Raw genomic sequence first — 17,582 nt, 5'->3', positions numbered from 1 at the left:
TCTCTCTGCCAAATATGCCATCTCCCCTCTTTTCTGCCTGGCAAACTCCTATACATCCTTCAACACCCAGATCAAAGGTGAGTGAAACCGTTTTGGGTCCCACCAGGAAGTTATTAGCCCTTTCCATCTCTACATTTCCTTATCATTGCTACTCTTATGTCTCACACATCTTACTCATTCACAAAAAATTATGTGTCCACCTTCCCAGTTAGATGGCGAGCTCTGTGAACGTAGGGACCATTTCATACGCACATGCCAGAGGAAGGGATTTTGATGAATTAGAAGTCTGATCTTCAGACCTCCAAACCAAACTACTTTTACTTGAATTAGAGTGAAATTCTGTTCCTAACCTGTAAATCAGAGGCTTTTAAACTCTTATGACCTCAAACAGTAAAAAACACAATCTACATCCTATTATACTACACATATATATATATACACATGCCTAACTGAAAAATCTGCTGGTCAGGCCTAGTGGCTCACACGTGTAATACCAGCATTTTGGGAGGCTGAGGTGGGTGGATCACCTGAGGTCAGGAGTTTGAGACCAGCCTGGACAACATGGCGAAACCCCATCTCTACTAAAAATACAAAAATTAGCCAGGTGTGGTGGCACACACCTATAATTCCAGCTACTTAGGAGGCTGAGGCAGGAGAATCGCTTGAACCTGGGAGGCAGAGGTTGCAGTGAGCCGAGATTGTGCTACTGAACTCCAGCCTAGGAGATAGAGACTCTGCCTCAAAAAAACAAAAAAATCTGCAATAAAACACCACCATTTAAGTTGCACTTTTTTTTTTTTTTTAACTTGGGTTCTTTTTTCTTTTTCTTTTCTTTTTTTAGACAAGGTCTTGCTGTCGCCCAGGCTGGAGTGCACCAGCTTGATCTCAGCTCACTGCCACCTCCCCGTCCTGGGCTCAGGTAATCCTCCCACCTCAGCCTCCCAAGTAGCTGGGACCACAGTTTTGTGCCACCATGCCCAGATAACTTTTTATATTTTTTGTAGAGATGGGATTTCGCCATGTTGCCTAGGCTGGTCTCGAACTCCTGGGCTCAAGAGATTGACCTGCCTCGGCCTCCCAAAGTGCTGCGATTATAGGTGTGAGCCACCACACCCAGCCTTGTTTTTTTTTATTTTTGTTTTTTTGAGACGGAGTTGCTCTGTTGCCCAGGCTGGAGTGCAGTGGCGCGATCTCGGCTCACTGCAACCTCCGCCTCCTCGGTTCAAGTGATTCTCCTGCCTCAGCCTCCAGAGTAGCTGGGACTACAAGCATGTGCCACCACGCCTGGCTAATTTTTTGTATTTTTAGTAGAGACAGGGTTTCACCATGTTAGCCAGGATGGTCTTGATCTCTGGACCTCGTGATCTGCCCGCCTCAGCCTCCCAAAGGGAGCCCCCCCGCCTGGCTTTTTTTTTTTTTTTTTTAAGAAGCTGTGACCCACAAATGGGTCACAACCCACTTTGATAAACATTGCTTTAGTTGACTCTAGTTTGATAAATATGAAAAATCAGGTCATCTCACAAATATCCAAACAGAAAGTATTACCTGTGTGCCCAGTAATTATTTGGGGGGGGGGGTCACTTTGCCACTGGAGCAGCCCAGTGAGAAGGGTCTGAAGGCCAGGCACGGTGGCTCATGCCTGTAATCCTAGCACTTTGGGTGGCCAAGGCGGGCAGAACGCTTGAGGTCAGAAGTTTGAGACCAGCCTAGCTGACATGGTGAAACCCCTTCTCTACTAAAAATACAAAAAATTGCAGGGCATGGTGATGCACGCCTATAGTCCCAGCTACTCAGGAGGCTGAGGCAGAATCCCTTGAACCCAGGAGGCAGAGGTTGCAGTGAGCTGAGATCGCACCACTGCACTCCGGCCTGGATGACAGAGTGAAACTGTCTCAAAAAAAAAAAAAGGGGTCTGAAGGGCTCTGCACCTGAAAGCCCGGGTGCCATCTAGGTAGGCCCTGCAGGTCCAGGAATTAAATGAAGCCACTTGTCAGTCCCTACCACGGAGCCTGACACTAACAAGGTCCTGAAGTCTTAGTTTGTTTCCTTCTTTTTTTTTTGAGATACCATCTTGCTCTGTCACCAAGGCTGGAGGAGTGTAGTGCCGTGATCACAGCTCACTGCAGCCTCAAACTCCTGGGATCAAGCGATCCTCCTGCCTCAGCTAACAAGGTAGCTGGGATTATAGGTGCAAGCCACTACACCCATCTAGTTTTCAAAAATTTTTTGCATTTGGGAGGCCGAGGCGGGCAGATCACTTGAGGTCAGGAGTTCGAGAACAGCCTGGCCAACATGGTGTTTCCACTAAAAATACAAAAATAATTAGCTGGGCGTGGTGGCGCTCACCTGTAATGCCAGCTACTGGGGAGGATGAAGCAGGAGAATCACTTGAACCCAGGAGGTGAACGTTGCAGTGAGCCAGGATGGCATCACTGTACTCCAGCCTGGGTGACAGAGCAAGATTTCATCCCAGAAAAAAAAAAAAAGTGGTTTTTTTCTGCATAGACAGGGTCTCAGTATGTCATCTAGATTGGAGTGCAGGTGGCACGATCGTAACTCACTGCACCTTCAAACTCCCAGGCTCAAGCGATCTTTCTGCCTCAGCCTCCACCAGTACCTCGGACTACAGGCTGGAGCCACTGCACCCAAACAGAAGAAGAAAATCTTTAAAACAAACATTGGGGCCAGGCGCGGTGGCTCACGCCTGTAATCCTAGCACTTTGGGAGGCTGAGGCGGGCAGATCACGAGGTCAGGAGATCGAGACCATCCTGGCTAACACGGTGAAACCCCGTCTCTACTAAAAATACAAAAAAATTAGCCAGGTGTGGTGGCGGACACCTGTAGTCCCAGCTACTCGGGAGGCTGAGGCATGAGAATGGCGTGAACTCGGGAGGTGGAGCTTGCAGTGAGCCAAGATCACGCCACTGCACTCCAGCCTGGGTGACAGAGTGAGACTCTGTCTCAAAACAAACAAACAAACAAACAAACAGACGTTGGGATGACTGGGCTTCTGCACTGTACTGTTTTGTTACACTGCTCATAGCATAATCTATGCTCTCTATAGAGGCAAGAAACACTTGGGTTCCCCTTTCACCTAGATACTTGTAGCATTTCCTACCATCCCTATTCAGGCACACACAGAATTTACACAGGAAAGAGTCAGTGGCAGTAGGGTGGCAGGACACTAGTACAACAGGATTTTTTATTTATATGGCAATAGTTACAGACCACACACACACTCAGGAAGATCCACTAACTGGGCCCACCAAGAGACAATTACCCTCACCCTCAATGCAGAGTCCTTTGGGCTTCCAGGGAACAGGCCTTTTCTTACATGGCTCTGGTCCGAGATCCAGTACTCAGCATGCGAAGAGCCACATCACGGAGGGGATAAGTGGAGGACTGTCTTTTCAATTACTTGGGTGTGACCCTGAAGACTCGGATGTGAATGGCTGAGTTATTGCGGATCCGAGTCAGTGGCTCCCGTGTATCGGTCTCTGGCTCCAGCTCATCAACAAGCTCCACGGTGGAAGTATTGGCAGCCACCTGCAAGGACCCGAAGCTGCCTGCCTGCAGCTGCAGCGCGATGTTGATGGCGCGGTTGATGGCCAGGCCCAAGCCGTGAATGTAGATCTCAGAGCAGGCGTTCTGACCCCGGGCCCCTCCGTCCAGCAGTTTCTGGCAGCGGGCCAGCTGGGCCTTAAAGTCAGTCTTCATGTTGACATAAATGTCATTGGGCCTCCGGGGCAGGCGGTTGGGAAGCCTTTTCCTAAGGGTGTACTCCACTGGATCCAGTTCAGCCTCCACAGCACCGCGGGGCTCTCGGTTTTCTGCCATGCTGTGTGCCCTGGCGTGGGAAAGGGACGCGATCAGAGGGATCACAGTGACCTCGAAGCCTTTCCTACCCCTTTTCCTGTACAAAGGGTGCACCTGGCCGGGCAGTGGCTCACGCCTGTAACCTCAGCATTTTGGGAGGTCGAGGCGGGAGGATCACTGGAGCCGGAGTGTTTGAGACCAGCCTGGGCAACATAGCAAGACCCTACCTTAAGAAAAATGTTTTTAATTACCCGGGCCGAGGCGGGAGGATCGCTTGAGATCGGGAGTTCGAGGCTACAGTGAGCCGTGATCGCGCCCGCCACTGCACTCTAGCCTGGGAAACAGAGCAAGCCTCTGTCTCAAACAAAAACAAAAACAAAAATAAAGGGTGCACCCGAGAGGGGACACACTCGATGTCCCTGTTTCCTTCCGGCCCCTCGTCCTCTCCCACTCACCTCCAGATCCCGCGTCTCCCCACCCCCCGTTCCGATTCATTCATCGCGTCGCCCTCAATCTCGCGCCCCTCTGCCGCCCCTCCCGTGCTTACTCTCTTCGCTCCACAGGGCCCTCCAGGCGCGCGAGGCCCGCTCCCCGCCAGGCCACTCAAGGGTTCGCCGGCCAGCCCAAGTAACCGCGACCCCAGGTCCCCGAGAAAGAAGGATGTGGGCGCAAGCAGCCAGCCAGCTCGTGGGCGCTCTGCCGGCGCCGGGGTCCTGAACGGCCTGCGGAGTGCGCACGCGCGCCCGTACCCCGAGAGCTAGAAATCGCCTTCCCGGCTTCCGTTCGCCCCGCCCCTTCCCTGAGCGCAAGTGCGACTGCGCGAGGCGTTTGAGTAACGCGAGACTTCCGGGCGTGACGAGATCTACACGTGTACGCCTCGGGGACTGGCGGGCGGCCGAGGGCGGGGACCAGGAACGAGCCAGCGAGGAGCTAGAAAGGGCCGGGTTGGCGTCTCTAGGCCTGGCGGAGTTCCCGGCCGGCGGAGGGGTAGCGTAGGGAAGACACCTGGAGGGGAGGCTGTTCTAGGGGCGAGGTTCTTCCCCATGGGAGTAGGGAAGGGGTCGAGTTCAGGAGACCGCGGTCGCCAAGGGGCGTGAACTCCGCGTCTGTCGCAGCCCCTCTGGTCAGAAGAGGCCTGGGCAGGGCTGGCAGAACTGACCCTCTAGTCTAATATCCCTGTGGCCCGAGGACCGAGGGGGAACTGAGGGACATAGCCGGTCCCCACCTCGCTGGAGGACAGCGTCCGGGGACTCCCCTGCAGTTCACAGGAAGCTGTCCGCCTCCTGTCTGTGCTGGGGACCCACGCGGTGAGCCCTAAGCGCAGGCTTCACTGGTCCCCAAGGAACGCTGACCCACCCACGCCCGTCAACCATCTCCCACCAGCTCCGCGGCACGCGACCCCGGAGCAGGGACTTGTCGCCCCCTGGCGGACAAGGTGGGGAGGACGCGCGCCGGATTCGTGGCTCTCCAGGCCAGTGGAGTGGGGGCTCTGCCCAGATGGGCATAGTTTCTGCAGAGTTCCCTTCTGAAATGAGTAGGACCTGCTGCACTGGGGACCTTGAACTACTCTGTTTGCCTAGCATTCAAATGGGGATGTTCACAACAGCTCGTCCACCATATTGCACATACATTTTATTGAATGGCTAGCTGTATAGCTTCTGTCTATAAACTTGCATGCATTTATTTTTGAGACAGGGTCTCACTCTGTGGCCCAGGCTGGACTGCAGTGGTGTGATCTCAGCTCACTACAACCTCTGCCTACCGGGTTCAAGCAATTCTTGTGCCTCAGCCTTTTGAGTAGCTGGAATTACAGGCGCACGCCACTGCATCCGGCCAGTTTATTTTATTTTTTTTGAGACAGGGCCTTACTCTGTCACCCAGGCTGGAGTGCAGTGGCGTTAACACGGCTCACTGCAGTCCTGAACTGGGCTCAAGCGATCATCCTGTGTCAGCTTCCTGTGTAGCTGGGACCACAGGTGTGTGCCACAACGCAAGGCTGATTTTTTATAGAGATGGAGTCTCACTTTGTGGCCCAGCCTGGTTTTGAACTCCTAGGTTCAAGCGACCCTCCCACCGTGGCCTCCCAAAGTGCTGGGATTACAGGTGTGAGCCACTGGGCTCAGCTCAGCCTAAACTTGTCTTTTTTTTAAGACAGGGTCTCAGTCTGTTGCCGAGGCTGGAGTGCAGTGGTGTGATCACAGCTCACTGAAACCTCTGCCTACCAGGTTCAAGCGATTTTTGTGCCTCAGCCTCCTGAGTAGCTGAGATTTTAGGCCGCGCCACTGCGCCTGGCCAATTTATTTCATTTTTTTTGAGACAAGGTCTTACTCTGTTACCCAGGCTGGAGTGCAGTGACATGAACATGGCTCACTGCAGCCCTGAACTCCTGGGCTCAAGCCATCATCCTGTGTCAGCTTCCTGTGTAGCTGGGACCACAGGTGTGCACCACAATGCACGACTAATTTTTGATTTTTTTTTTTGTAGAGATGGAGTCTCACTTTGTGGCCCAGGCTGGTTTCAAACTCCTGGGCTCAAGTGATCCTCCCACCTTGGCCTCCCAAAGTGCTGGGATTACAGGTGTGAGCCACTGTGCTCAGCCTAAACTTGTCTTTTTTTTTTCAGAGACAGGGTCTCAGTCTGTTGCCCAGGCTGGAGTGCAGTGGTGTGATCACAGTTCACTGCAGCCTCGACCTCCTGGTCTCAAGCAGTTCTCCCGCCTCAGCCACCTGAATAGCTAGGACTACAGGCATGCGCTAGCATGTAAAGTTGTATTTTAGAAGTTAATCCTTGGTATTGAAATTTTCGAAACGTTGGCTGGGTGCGGTGGCTCACGCCTGTAATCCCAGCACTTTGGGAGGCCGAGACGGGAGGATCACGAGGTCAGGAGATCGAGACCATCCTGGCTAACGAGGTAAAACTCCGCCTCTACTAAAAATACAAAAAGTTAACCAGGCGTGGTGGTGGGTGCCTGTAGTCCCAGCTACTCGGGAGGCTGAGGCAAGAGAATGGCGTGAACCCGCGAGGCAGAGCTTGCAGAGAGCCGAGATCAGGCCACTGCACTCCAGCCTGGGGGACAGAGCGAGACTCCATCTCAAAAAAAAAAAACTTTTTTCGAAATGTTCACATAATTGTTGGGACTGATTCATTCCTCCACACATGATGTGCCTCCTCTCTCCCATATCCTGTTAATTGTAGCAGTTGCGGGCATTTGCGATGACAGGATATACAGATGGCACCACACTTGACCTTGAGTGCTGGAATGCTCTGAAGTCAAGCATATGCCACAGTGCTTGAGACTGTGGGCATCACCTGTAGTGTCTTTTTCCCCCGACTCCTGTCTCCTTGGTCCTAGGGAGGTCTGGCTGTAATTGCTAGTTTCCAGAGATTCATTCCTTTTTTTTTGAGACAGAGTCTCGCTCCGTTGCCCAGGCTGGAGTGCAGAGGCACGATCTCAGCTCACTGCAACCTCTGCCTCTCGGGTTAAAGCGATTCTCCTGCCTCAGCCTCCCGAGTAGCTGGGATTACAGGCATGCACCACCATGCCCGGCTAATTTTTGTATTTTCAGTAGAGATGGGGTTTCACCATGTTGGCCAGGCTGGTCTCAAACTCCTGATCTCAAGTGATCCTCCCACCTTGGCCTCCTAAAGTGCTGGGGTGACAGGCGTGAGCCATTGTGCCCAGCCTCATTTTTAAGCCTTGGATCACAGGAAGAAGCAACAAGAAACTATACCCAACTCAAAACGTTTTAGGAGAATCATAAAATTGGTCCATTCAGAAGGTAGAGTTGGGTCCATTAAGTTATTGTTGCAAGAAGTTGCATATTCAATGATCAGTTATATAAGATAATGTTCTCGTTGTAAGTATGCTTTTCATAATCTGTTATACATGTAACATTCAAACTGACAAATACACTGACTTGGGAATAAAGAATATGAAAACACTGGCTTAAAAAAAATGGGGATGCTAACTCCTTTCTTGCAGTTGAGTTGTGAAACCCAAGGTAATGTTGTAAACTGTAAACCTACACAGGTGAGTTGGCATATTTATGTCTCCCAGACCCTTCTCAGTTCCCTAGGATGGAGTCTGACCCCATTTGATCAGCGGTTGAAGAGAGTTCAGATTCTAGAGAAATTTGCTCCCAGCACCCCATTTCAATCCCGTAGTTCTTTCCTTTACTTCAGAATTAACCACAAGATTGGGATTGAATTGGAAGATCCAACATATTATAGTAAAGATACCAATTCTCTTCAAATTAATCTATAGGGGCCGAGCATGGTGGCTCACGCCTTTAATCCCAGCACTTTGGAGGCCAAGGCGGGCAGATCACTTGAAGTCAGGATTTCAAGACCATCCTGGCCAACATGGTGAAACCCCGTCTCTGCTAAAAATACAAAATTAGCCGGGTGTGGTGGCACGCGCCTGGTACTAATCCCAGCTACTCAGGAGGCTGAGGCAGGAGAATAGCTAGAACCCAGGAGGCAGAGGTAGCAGTGAGCTAAGATCATGCCACTGCACTCCAGCCTAGGCAACAGAGCGAACTCTGTCTCAAACAACAACAACAAAAACCCAAATTGATCTATAGGCGTAATGCAATTCCTACAGAAATCCCAGCAATTTTTTTGTATTAAATATAGACGTTTATTCTAAACTTTATATGGAAAGGCAAAAGAAGTAGAATAGTTAAAACCACTTTGAAAAAGTTGTTGGAATCACACTACCTGATTTTAAAACTTACTATATAAATACAGTTATCAAGAAAGTATGGTTTCCCCAATGGGATAGACACAAAAATCAATAAGATGGAATTGAGAGCTCAGAAATAGATTCACACAAGTACAGCCAACTATCTCTCTTTAAAAATAATTTTTTTTTTTTGTTTATAAGACAGTGTCTCACTCTGTCACCCAGGCTTGGAGTGCAGTGGCACAATCTTGGCTCACTGCAACCTCGACCTCCTGGGCTCAAGTCATCTTCCCACCTCAGCCTCCCAAGTAGTTGGGACTATCAGCACACGCCACCATACCCGGCTAATTTTGTTTTATTTTTTGTAGAGACGAGGTCTTACTATGTTGACCAGGCTGATCTCGAACTCTTGGACTCAAGCAATCCTCCTGCCTCAGCTCCCTCAAAGTGCTGAGATTACAGGCGTGAGCCACTGCCAACCAACTTGTTTTTGACAAAGGTATAAAAGCGTTTCAATGGGGAAAGGACGATCCTTTCAAGTGGTGCTGAAACAATTGGACAAATAGGCAAAGAAATGAGCCTCAGCCCTATGCAAAAAGTTAATACAAAATGGATCGTAAATCTAGGAAAAAACTTCATAGTGTAGGGTCAGGTGAAGAGTTTTGTTTGTTTGTTTGTTTGTTTTTTTGAGACAGAGTCTCACTCTGTTGCCCAAGCTGGAGTGCAGTGGCGCAATCTTGGCTCACTGCAACCTCTGCCTCCCGGGTTTAAGAGATTCTCCTGCCTTAGCCTCCTGAGTAGCTGGGATTACAGGCACATGCCACCACACCCAGCTAAAGGCGAAGAGTTCTTAGATGTGACTCCAAAAGCACAATCCATAAAAGAAAAACAACTGGGCTGGGCACGGTGGCTCATGCCTGTAATCCCAGCACTTTGGGAAGCTGAGGTGGGTGGATCACCTGAGGTTAGGAGTTCAAGACCAGCCTGGCCAACATGGTGAAACCCCGTCTCTACTAAAAATACAAAAAATTGGCTGGGCGCGGTGGCTCACGCCTGTAATCCCAGCACTTTGGGAGGCCGAGGCGGGTGGATCACGAGGTCAGGAGATCGAGACCATCCTGGCTAACACGGTGAAACCCCGTCTCTACTAAAAAAATACAAAAAATTAGCCGGGTGCGGTGGCGGGTGCCTGTAGTCCCAGCTACTCGGGAGGCTGAGGCAGGAAAATGGCGTGAACCCGGGAGGCGGAGCTTGCAGTGAGCCAAGATAGCGCCACTGCACTCCGGCCTGGGCAACAGAGCGAGATTCTGTCTCAAAAAAATAAATAAAATAAATAAATAAATAAATAAATAAATAAATAAATAAATAAATATACAAAAAATTAGTCGGGCATGGTGGCATGCACCTGTAATCCCAGCTACTTAGGGGGCTGAGGCAGGAGAATCGCTTGAACCTGGAAGTTGGGGGTTGCAGTGAGCTGAGATTGCGCCATTGCACTCCAGCTTGGGCAACAAGAGTGAAACTGTCTCAAAAAAAAAAAAAAAAAAAACTGATAAATTGGACTTCATCAAAATGTTTAAACATTTGCTGTGTGAAAGACCACATTAATAAGATGAAAATAGAAGCCACAGACTGGGAGAAAATATTTGCAAATCATATATCCAACAAAGGACTTGTTTCCAGCATATATAAAGCACTCTCTAAGCTCGAGAGGTAGAAACGAAACAACCCAATTAGAAAATGGGCAAATCCAACCTGGGCAACACAGTGAGATCCTGTCTCTACAAAAAATTTAAAAATTAGCCAGGCCTGGTGGTGTGTGCCTACAGTCCTAGCTACTCAGGAGGCTGGGGTAGGAGGATTGCTTGAGCCCAGGAGGACAACACTGCAATGAACTGTGATCATGCCACTGCACTCCAGCCTGGGCGACAAAGTGAGGCTCTGAGAAAGAAAGAGAGAGAGGAAGGAAAGGAAGAAAAAGGGAAAGAAGGAAGGAAGAAAGAGAGGAAAGAGAGAAAGAAAAAAAAGGAAGGAGGGAGGGAGGGAAGGAAGGAAGCAAGCAAGCAAGCGGTGGCTCTTGCCTGTAATCCCAGTACTTTGGGAAGCTGAGGTGGATGGATCACCTGAGGCTGGGAGTTCGAGACCAGCCTGGCCAACATAGTGAAACCCTGTCTCTACTAAAAATACAAAAATTAGCTGGGCGTGGTGGCAGGCGCCCTGTTAATCCCATCTATTCGGGAAGCTGAGACATGAAAATCGCTTAAACTTGGAAGGCAGAGGTTGCAGTGAGCCAGGATCACACTATTGTACTCTAGCCTGGGCAACACAGCCAGACTCTGTCTCCAAAAAAAAAAAAAAAGAAAGAAAGAAAATGGGCAAATCTCAAACGGACATTTCAGTGAAAGAGAGTATAAGAATGGTAAATAAGCACATCATAAGATGTTCAATATCACTAGCCATTAAGGAAATACACATGAAAACCATGACGAGCTACCAATAACACGTGTTGAAATGGCTGAAATACGAAATCTGAACAATACTAAGTGTGGATGAGAATGCAGGGAAACTGGATCTCTCATACATACACTGCTTGTGGAAGTGTAAAATCATACAGCCATCCTAGAAAACAGTTTGGCAGTTCCTTCTAAAATTAAATGTACACTTACCAAATGACCCAGCAAGAATATTTCTTGGCATTTAAAAATCTGTACATGAACATCCATAGCATTTTTTTTCTTTTCTTTTTTTTTTTTTTTTTTGAGATGGAGTCTTACTCTGTCGCTCAGGCTGGAGTGCACTGGCACAGTCTCAGCTCACTGCAACTCTGCCTCCCGGGTTTAAGCAATTCTCCTGCCTCGACCTCCCAAGTAGCTGGGATTACACGCGCATGCCACCACGCTCAGCTACATTTTTTTGTATTTTTAGTAGAGACGGGGGTTTCACCATCTTGGCCAGGCTGGTCTTGAACTCCTGACCTCACGATCCACCTGCCTCAGTCTCCCAAAGTGCTAGGATTACAGGCGTGAGCCACCGCGCCCAGCCCGTCCGTAGCATTTTTATTTGTAATAGCCCAGCTGGAAGCAACCCAGATGGCTTTCTTTTCATATTAATTTATTGTGTAGAGATGGGGGTCTCCCTATGTTGCCCAGGCTGGTCTTGACCTCCTGTACTTAAGCAATCCTCCCGCCTCACCCTCCCAAAGCGCTGGGATTGCAGGTCTGAGCCACCGACCTCCAGATAACTTGATCAGTGCATGGTAAACAATCTATGGCACATCCATCCCATGGAATATTACACAGCTATAAGGGATGGATCAAGGTGACCTGTTAGGCTGCGAACATACCAGTTATATTACATAATACTGTGCTGAACTGCTCATATTGTAGTGTGCAAGACAAGGTGAGCATGATCCCGTGACCTGTGCTGAGGGGACATGAATAGGATTGGGTGGATCCCCAAGGAGAGACAGCCAATATCATCTTGAGGGATCCAAGGTTTTCCGAGAGGAAGTAATGATTAGGCAGAGACAGGAATGTTTAGCAGTAGGTCCTATATCCTGTTCCCTTTTTCTTTGAGACAGGGTCTGGCTCTGCCACCCAGGCTGGAGTACAGTGGCTTGATCTCCACTTACTGCAACCTCCGCCTCCCTGGCTTAAGCAATCCTCCCACCTCAGCCTCCTGAGTAGCTGGGACTACATGTGCGCACCGCCACGCCCGGATAATTTTTGTATTTTTTATAGAGATGGGGTTTCGTCATGTTGTGCAGGCTGCTCTTGAACTCCTGGGCTCAAGCGATCCCCCCGCCTCAGCCTTTCCCAAAGTGCTGGGATTACAGATGTGAGCCACTGTGCCCAACCCATATCCTGTTCCAGTGGGGAAGTCTGAGCCCTGGGAGGATGGGGAGAAGAGAAGGAACCAGTAAAAGTCTGAGAAATAGCAGCTAGTGAGGTGGGAGGAAAACCAACAGAATATAGCATCCAGAAAGCCAGGTGAAAATGGTATTTCTGGAGGGAGTGACCGTCTATGTCACTGGCTGGTAACAGGTCATATAAGATAATGGACCAGTAGATTTCACAATATGTAAGTCATTGGTGACTTACAACACAGTTATGTTTGGTTGAGCAAAGAACTTAGCTCAGGGCCAAAAGTAATTCGGAATGCAATAAATCAATTTTAAGGCCCATTATGTCTGATAATTAACAATAAGCACAGTTTATGAGCTATCACTCCATTACTCAGGTCGTGTGTCTTTCCATGGTACCTAAAATATGTTTTGCAAACTCTGATATCCACAAAAAAAAATATCAAGGCTCGCAATTTAGGTGGGTGAAGACAAGCTCCGTGATAAACCGATTTGACAATAAACCGATCTGACAACAAGACAGTCCTTATCTCCTTGCATGCATTTCTTTTTTTTTTTTTTTTTTTTTTGAGACGCAGTCGCCCTGTCTCTCAGGCTGGAGTGCAGTGGCCCAATCTCAGCTCACTGCAACCTCCGCCTCCAAGGTTCAAGTGAATCTCCTGCCTCAGCCTCCCGAGTAGCTGGGATTACAGGCGCCCGTCACCACGCAGGCTAATTTTTGTATTTTTAGTAGAGACGAGGGTTTCACCATGTTGGCCAGGCTGGTCTTGAACTCCTGACCTCGTGATCCACCTGCCTCGGTCTCCCAAAGTGCTGGGATTACAGGCGTGAGCCACCGCATCCAGCCTTCTCCTTGCATTTCATCGAAGGAAAACACTGAAGAGGAATCTGCCATTAAGGAAAAAAAAATGTGGGGACGGGGCAGGCGCGGTGGCTCACGCCTGTAATCCCAGCACTTTGGGAGACCGAGGCAGGTGGGTCACGAGGTCAGGAGATGGAGACCATCCTGGCTAACACGGTGAAACCCCGTCTCTACTAAAAATACAAAAAATTGGCCAGGCGTGGTGGTGGGTGCCTGTAGTCCCAGCTACTCGGGAGGCTGAGGCAGAAGAATGACGTGAACCTGGGAGGCAGAGCGCAGAGCTTGCAGTGAGCCAAGATCGCACCACTGCACTCCAGCCTGTGCATCAGAGGGAGACATCGTTTCAAAAAAAAAAGAAAAGAAAGAAAAAAAGGGCCAGGAGCGGTGGTTCACGCCTGTAATCTCAGCACTTTGGAAGGCCGAGGCAGGCAGATCACCTGAGGTCAGGAGTTTGAGATCAGCCTGACCAACATGGCAAAACCCACCTCTACTAAAAATACAAGACGCTTGAACCTGGAGGGGCGGAGGTTGCACCACTGCACTCCAGCCTGAGCAACACAGCAAGACTCTGTCTCAAAAAAAAAAAGAAAAAGAAAAGAAAGGCAGAGGCTGGCTGTTTTGTCTGCGTGAGACCACTCTTTCATCTCCATTAACCTTCTAAATAAATCTCTTTATTTAGTTAAAAAGGTTGCAAATTTAGAACACAGACCAAGACATTTTACAGAGCAGCACCTGAACAAACAAAAACACATTAGGTCCAAGTGATTTCTTTTTTTTTGAGACGGAGTTTCGCTCTTGTTGCCCAGGCTGGAGTGCTATGGCATGATCTCTGCTCACTGCAAACTCTGCCTCCTAGGTTCAAGCGATTCTCCTGCCTCAGCCTCCCTAGTAGCTGAGATTACAGGTACGTGCCACTACACCTGGCTAATTTTGTATTTTTAGTAGAGACGGGGTTTCTCCATGTTGGTCAGGCTGGTCTCGAACTCCCAACCTCAGGTGATCTGCCCGCCTCGGCCTCCCAAAGTGCTGGGATTACAGGCATGAGCCACCATGCCCGGCCAATTAGGTCCAAGTGGTTTCTTTGTAATTTTTAATTCTTCATGGGAGACTCACAGTTCTTTTTTATTATATTTTTTCACTTTTCTCTCTGAGTCAAGAACTCACTTTGTTGCCCAGGCTGGAGTACACAACCTTGTCATTCTGGGCTCAAGGAAGGACAAGGTTTATTAGCAGCATGAGAACTGACTAATACAATCAGAGTAGAAGACTAGAGGGGTCTCCCTGGATCTCCTGGACACCAGTTTGTGACTTTGGACAAGTAATCCCCACTAACTGTAAAGTGTGAACACTGATGCTGAAGTCATCAGAAAGTAAAGCCTATAAACTCTCTATTTGAGAAAGGAAGCTAGGTGGCAGGGCACGGTGGCTCACGCCTGTAATCCCAACACTTTGGGAGGCCGAGGCAGGAGGATCACTTGAGGCCAGGAATTTGAGACCAGCCTGGCCAAAGCGGTGAAACTCCGTCTCTACTAAAAATACAAAAATTAGCTGGGCGTGGTGGCGCCCGCCTGTAGTCTCAGCTACTCAGGAGACTGAGGTGGGAGGACCACTTGAACCCAGGAGGATCACTTGAACCCAGGTGGTGGAGGTTGCAGTGAGCTGAGAGCACGCCACTGTACTCCAGCCTGGGCGACACAGCGAAACTCCATCTCGAAAAAAATTAAAATATTAAATAAAATATAAAAACAGACAGCAGGACAGGCACAGTGGCTCACACCTGTAATCCCAACACTTTGGGAGGCCGATATGGAAGGACTGCTTGAGCCCAGGGGTTCGAGAACAGCCTGGGCAACATAGTGATACTTCAGTCTGTACAAAAATTTAAAAGTAAAAAATAATAGCTGGGCCAGGTGCAGTAGCTCATGCCTGTAATCCCAGCACTTTTGGAGGCTAAGGCAGGTGGATCACCTGAGTTCAGGAGTTCGAGACCAGCCTGGCCAACATGGTGAAACCCTGTCTCTACTAAAAATACAAAAATTAGCCAGGCATGGTAGCACACACCTGTAGTCCCAGCTACTTGGGAGGCTGAGGCACGAGAACTGCTTGAACCTGAGGTCGGAGGTTGCAGTGAGCTGAGATCACGCCACTGCACTCCAGCCTGGGCAACAGAGTGAGACTCTTTCTAAAAAATAATAATAATAAATAATACCCGGGCATGGTGGTGTGCCACTCCCTGCCATCCCAGCTACTCGGGAGGCTGAGAAGGGAGGATCGCTTAAGCCTAGGAGGTCGATGCTGCAGTGAGCTGTTTGTGCCACTGCACTCCAGGCTGGGCAGCAGAGCAAGACCCTGTCTCTTCAATAAATAAAATAGTTAAAAAAGGAAAACAGACAGGAAAACTCCAAGTGCACAGAAGCCTAGTGGTACTTGGTGGGGGAAACAAAAGTTGTTCCAGGTACAACAGTTCCTGAAGTCAACACTCTATCATGGCAAGACACCAGGCACTCAAATTCCAAGTCACAAACTTACCTTTTCCTTGTTTTGAGGATTACATTGTGTTGGGCGACAGCTCTTTTAGGCTTCTGGGAAGTAAGGTATACATTCTGGAGTAACTTCCAAAGAAAAAGGTGAAAGCATATACGGAACTTTCGAGCCTTGAAAAGGTTCAGCGAGTCATTCTTGAAAAGTCCTTTTTTTAAACAAAGGGGGTTTCAGTCACCTCACATTTGCATAGCAGTTTCTCTCTTGTCAAAGCCTTTCACATTCACTTATTTTAATTCTTACAGCACTCAAGGAAGAGTGTGGAGTTGGGGGTCGGGGGTTGGGTGCAGAGCAGTGTTAACATCCTTCTGTAAGAGAAACGGAGGCTTTTGAGAGGGCAGGCATGGCGGCTCACGCTTGTAATCCCCGCACTTTGGAAGGAGGATCATTTGGGTCCAGGAGTTCAAGACCAGCCTGGGCAACATGGGGGAAACCGTCTCTACAAAAAAAAAAAGCTGGGCATGGTGGTGTACCTGGTAGTCCTAGCTACTCAGGGAGCTTCAGGCGGAGGATGCAGTTAACTGTGATAGCGCCACTGGGGTCCAGCCTGGGCGACAGCGCAAGACTCTATCTTGGAAAACAAACAACAAATACAATAAATTAAAAAAATTAGTTGGGTGTGGTGGCACACGGCTGTAGTCCCAGCTACTCAAGAGGCTGTGGCAGGAGGATCCCTTGAGGCCAGGAGTTCAAGACCAATGTTATGAGACATGCCACCCGCCCCCGTCTTTACAGAGAATAAAAAAGCTATCTGGGCATGATGGTGCACACCTATAGTCCCATCAATTCAGAAGGCTGAGATGGGACGATCGCTCGAGACACGGGAGTTGGAGGCTGCCGTAAGCCGAGATCAGGCTAGTACACTGCAGCCTGGGCGACACAGTGAGACCCTGCCTCAAAAAAATAAATAAATATGGGCCGGGTGCAGTGGCTCACCCCTGTAATCCCAGCACCTTGTGGGGGCGAGGCAGGCGGATCACTTGAGGTCCGGAGTTCTAGACCAGCTTGGCCAACAAAAATAAGCCGAACATGGTGGTGTGTGCCTGTAATTTCAGCTACTCGGGAGGCCGAGGCATGAGCATCACTTGAACCCGGGAGGCGGAGGTTGCAGTGAGCCGAGACAGCGCCACTGCACTGCAACCTGGGCGACAGAGCGACACTCTGTCTCGATAATTAAATAAATAATAAAAAAAAAAATAAAGAGGCTCGTGAGAGTCAACTCATCTGCCTGAGCCACTTATTTCACACATCCCAGGACGGCTGATGAAGGGTTCTGGATTTTATTGTCTCCTGTCATCCAGGCGGGCTTCCCGGAGGAAACCGGACTGCTAAGGAGGCCGCGGCCTCGGTCCCAAGGGTCGCGCGTCGCGGGGACGGGGGAGGTGGGGGAGAGGGGGCCGCTCCAGGGCCGACCCCGCCCGCAGCTGGGGGCCCCCGTCACGTGACCAGCTGGGCGCCCGGGTCACGTGCCGGGGCGGGAACGGGGGAGCTGTCGGGGGCGACGGGCGTCCGGGCAGTGGCGCGCGGGGCACGCGAGCAGCGCACGAGGAGAGGCGGCGCGGGCCGGAGCCGCGAAGGGAGGCGGCGGCGGCGGCAGCGGAGGGGGCGGCCCCGCGGCCCCGCGTCCGCGTCACGTGGTGCGAGGCGGGCAGCCATCTTGCTACAAACACAAACACAGAGGAGCGGCCGCCGCGGGAGCGCCAGCGCCCCCTCCCCCGCCGCAGCCGCCGTCCCTGGCCCCCGCCCGCCGCGCGCCGCCCACGCCCCGGGACCGGACCCTCGCGCCGCCCGCGGTAAGCGCCCGGCGGCCCGGTGG

General features: G+C 50.2%; 2 protein-coding genes across 6 annotated transcripts in view; one reads left to right on the top strand and one right to left on the bottom strand.

Moving 5' to 3' along the window:
• Nucleotides 1-3,184: 3,184 nt before the first annotated feature.
• Nucleotides 3,185-16,200, bottom strand: LOC116463859 (ribonuclease P protein subunit p20). Of its 5 annotated transcripts, none has more exons than XM_032147147.2 (2): nt 15,755-16,200; nt 3,185-3,848 (listed from the first exon to the last, which is right to left on the bottom strand). In XM_032147147.2, the coding sequence occupies exon 2, from the start codon at nt 3,836-3,838 to the stop codon at nt 3,416-3,418; it is 423 nt and encodes a 140-aa protein (XP_032003038.1). In that variant the 5' UTR covers nt 3,839-3,848; nt 15,755-16,200; the 3' UTR covers nt 3,185-3,415. The 5 variants fall into 5 exon arrangements, with proteins under 5 accessions (XP_032003038.1, XP_058290884.1, XP_032003037.1 ...); XM_058434901.1 differs by lacking the exon at nt 15,755-16,200 and adding an exon at nt 5,043-5,183; XM_032147146.2 differs by lacking the exon at nt 15,755-16,200 and adding an exon at nt 4,365-4,599.
• A 1,196-nt stretch (nt 16,201-17,396) lies between these two features.
• The window catches only part of LOC116463858 (GRB10-interacting GYF protein 1-like), a 14,737-nt gene continuing 14,551 nt past the window's right edge, over nt 17,397-17,582 (top strand). The window contains 1 exon segment of the mRNA XM_032147145.2: nt 17,397-17,559. The gene's annotated coding sequence lies outside the window, so the exon portion shown is untranslated.

The sequence above is a fragment of the Hylobates moloch genome, unplaced genomic scaffold, assembly GCF_009828535.3.
Source record: "Hylobates moloch isolate HMO894 unplaced genomic scaffold, HMol_V3 SCAFFOLD_72, whole genome shotgun sequence".
NCBI classification, from domain to species: domain Eukaryota; kingdom Metazoa; phylum Chordata; class Mammalia; order Primates; family Hylobatidae; genus Hylobates; species Hylobates moloch.
Note: the sequence above shows the minus strand (reverse complement) of the source record. Positions and strands in the feature narration are given on the sequence as shown.

Excerpts from the sequence above, each read along its gene's own strand:
- LOC116463859 (XM_032147147.2), bottom strand. The coding sequence starts at position 3,838 with ATGGCAGAAAACCGAGAGCCCCGCGGTGCTGTGGAGGCTGAACTGGAT.